General features: G+C 58.2%; 1 protein-coding gene across 1 annotated transcript; it reads left to right on the top strand.

Moving 5' to 3' along the window:
- The first annotated feature begins 683 nt into the window (after positions 1–683).
- Positions 684–3308, top strand: Fut7 (fucosyltransferase 7). The gene has a single exon (XM_052724557.1). It carries the CDS (start codon positions 1692–1694, stop codon positions 2817–2819), a length of 1128 nt encoding a protein of 375 aa, XP_052580517.1. The 5' UTR covers positions 684–1691; the 3' UTR covers positions 2820–3308.

The raw sequence follows: 3308 nt of genomic DNA, 5'->3' as shown, positions 1-3308 counted from the left end.
GCAGATGTCACTATGGTCATCCCACCAGGCACCGAGGGATTAGAAGGGCAAGGGCGCAGCTGCCCACTCCGTGGCCACCTTCAGTCATATCTCAAGCCAGCTAGATGGCTTCTGATCGCACCCCTCTCTTCCCCTTTAGGCATTGCGCAAACTCTCCACCACAATCTGGAGGTTATACCCTGCATTGGGGGGATGGGGCACCTCCGAGGTGCCAAACAGTCACCTTCGACCGCCCGCACTGGCCTCTGCCCCCACCATGGTAACTGTCAGTCACTTGGTTCCTGTCTCAACAGCCGCATGTCATGTGGACTATGGCTGGCGGAGGCCAGGAGTCCTGGAAGCCCAGTGGTGAGACAGAGCAGGGCTGGATGAAGTGTAAGAGGCGGTCCCTAAAAGGGACCCTGGGGTAGCAGATCTGGCAAACAGTTCCTTTCAGAACTGGAGGTCGGGGACATGGACAAGTCAAGCTTGCTGTTCTCCATATGGGACCCCACAGTGTCCTGGGCAGCAGAGTGGCGGGTCTGGTAGGGATGGAGGAAGCTGAAACACCCTGGCTAAAAGCCTTGTATAGGTTAAAGCTCTGGGTGACCCTGCCAGGCTACCCTCCCTGGCCTGCACTGGGTCATTGCATCTCCAGATTGGGGGTCGGGGGGTGAGAGGGAGAAGAATCTTACCTCCAAGATACAGGTTAGCCCACCAGGGCCGGCTGGAGGGAAGCCAGACAAGCCTAGACCTGAGGCTGGGACGAGCCTTCCTGCTCTGGAGTGGATGCCAACCCCTGCCCACCAGTCTGCCTGTCCACGTCAGGGACACACAGACTCCTTCCCTTTCCAGACTGGAAAGCCCCCTCCTGGGGTAGCAGGAAGAAAGGAAGTGAACTGCAGCTCTTCCTAGTCCACCCAGGACCTTGGGCTGAGCTTACAGTTCCAGGTTTGTGTGCCCACAGGTCCCTAGGCCGGGAGAGATGTGCATCCTTAGCCCTTCCTGAAGTCCAGCGAGCTCTGAGTCTGCCCTGGAGGGCATGTGCTATAAGGTCTCATCGGACTGTGATGGGGCCTTTTCTAAGGATTATGAGTCTGTGAACGAGGCAGTGCCTAGAGGTGGCAGCGGTGGGGTGCCATGGTCTCTGAGAACAGCAGTTTGTGATGCCCGAGGTCCGTAGGAACAGGGCCAGCTCAGTGGGGAGTTGGGGGAAGTGGGTGTCACTGCAGGGAGGGGCCTCTGTGGCCTCCTGGGGAAGTGCAGTTGCTCTCTTCGGGTGTCCTGGGGTTGTGTGGTGGACCATGGATGGGGGTGCTCATCTGGAGAGGGGGCCACTTCTGCTTAGAATACTCACAAAGGGGCTATCCTTTTCCTGAGGGCAAGCAGGCGCCCTGTTCCTCCTCTGTATGCCTAGCTGGTCATCTCTAGGGACCAGCAGGGTTGGGCAGGGGGCCCTGGCTTGGTCTTCTTCCTGTCTCAATTCCTTCTTCCAGCAGAGGACAGGGGCAGATAGTGGATGATGCCAAAAACTGAAGGGGTAGGGCGGGGCAGAAGTGGGAAGGCCCCTGGCTTCCCTCACCTTGGGTAGATGAAAGGAAAGCATCAGAGCCTGAGTTGAGATGCAGCTGTGATTTCAGGGTGCCTCAACTGGGGAGGCAGCTGTGATTTGAAACCTCCTTTCCTTGGGTGACTGACTTCAGAAGCTGTGGATGAATTGTGCTGGTGAGTGCCTGGCCCTGGAGGCGTCCCAGGTGGGGGATGATGGGGATTTACCGGTATCCCTCAGGGTGACAGGGCCTCTCCTTTTTTATCCTGCTTCAGGGTGCAACCCGACCCGGAGGCGGCGGGCCTGGGGGGGCCTGGCTGGAGGTGCAACACTCGTGGCCCTCTGGCTCCTTTGGCAGCTGGAATCAGCTCCCGGGGGTGCCCCAGCGCCTCAGCCCATGGTCACCATCCTTATCTGGCACTGGCCTTTCACCGACCGGCCCCCAGAGCTGCCCCATGATACCTGCACTCACTACGGCATGGCTAGCTGCCTCCTGAGTGCTAACCGGAGCCTGCTAGCCAGCGCAGACGCTGTTGTTTTCCATCACCGTGAGCTGCAGACCTTACGGTCTCGCCTGCCCCTGAAACAGAGGCCGCACGGACAGCCTTGGGTCTGGGCCTCCATGGAATCTCCCAGCAATACCCGTGGTCTCCATCACTTCCGAGGCATCTTCAACTGGGTGCTGAGCTATCGGCGTGATTCAGATATCTTTGTACCCTATGGTCGATTGGAGCCCTACTCTGGGCCTACACCCCCACTGCCGGCCAAAAGCAAGATGGCTGCCTGGGTGGTCAGCAATTTCCAGGAGCGGCAGCAGCGTGCAAAGCTGTACCGGCAGCTGGCCCCTCACCTGCGGGTGGATGTGTTCGGACGTGCCAGTGGACGGCCCCTGTGCGCTAACTGTCTGCTGCCCACCGTGGCCCAGTACCGCTTCTACCTGTCCTTTGAGAATTCGCAGCATCGAGACTACATCACTGAGAAGTTTTGGCGCAATGCGCTGGCAGCTGGTGCTGTGCCTGTGGTGCTGGGACCTCCCCGGGCCACCTACGAGGCTTTTGTGCCACCAGATGCCTTTGTACATGTGGACGACTTCAGCTCAGCCCGCGAGCTGGCTGTCTTCCTTGTCAGCATGAATGAGAGTCGCTATCAGCGCTTCTTTGCTTGGCGAGACCGGCTCCGTGTGCGGCTCCTGGGTGACTGGAGGGAACGCTTCTGCACCATCTGTGCCCACTACCCTTACTTGCCCCGCAGCCAGGTCTATGAAGACCTTGAAAGCTGGTTCCAGGCTTGAACTTCTGCTGCTGGGAGAGGCTGTGTGGGTGGAAGGCCGATGTTGAAACCAAAGACCTATGCATCCAGCCTCTTGGGTCACTCTGGGACTAACCTGAGGCTCGGGTCGGTGAACAGGAAGGCGGGATATGAGTAGAGCAGGGTGGGCTGGAGAAGCCGTCTGGATGATGAAGCTGGTGGACTTCAGAGTAGGGATCCCAGGAAAGAGATAACAGAATGGAGGGAATTAATGAGCATATCGTACAAGCTAATCAACCAGGAAAGACGCTTGGGGGTCCCCAACTTTCCTTGAACATGCCTGCAGCTCAATGGTCAGATGAAACAAGGAGGCAGTATTTCTGGAGCTGGGAACATCCCAGGCTGTGATTTGTGGGTACAAAACCTTAGGCCCCTGACCCTCCACAATCAAGGTGCTAGCCTTAGGGACCCAGGTGCATATTCTAGAACTCTGGGTGCAGACCATATGCTGGGTGGGTGGGGGTGTGGGGGA

The sequence above is a fragment of the Peromyscus californicus genome, unplaced genomic scaffold (genome assembly GCF_007827085.1).
Source record: "Peromyscus californicus insignis strain IS unplaced genomic scaffold, ASM782708v3 Scaffold_7__1_contigs__length_154581171, whole genome shotgun sequence".
Classification (NCBI taxonomy): Eukaryota; Metazoa; Chordata; class Mammalia; order Rodentia; family Cricetidae; genus Peromyscus; species Peromyscus californicus.
The sequence above is the reverse complement of the archived record's forward strand: the minus strand, read 5'-3'. Positions and strand labels throughout refer to the sequence as shown.

What these genes read in the sequence shown, in the direction of transcription:
- Fut7 (XM_052724557.1), top strand. Translation starts at nt 1,692, where the DNA reads ATGAATTGTGCTGGTGAGTGCCTGGCCCTGGAGGCGTCCCAGGTGGGG.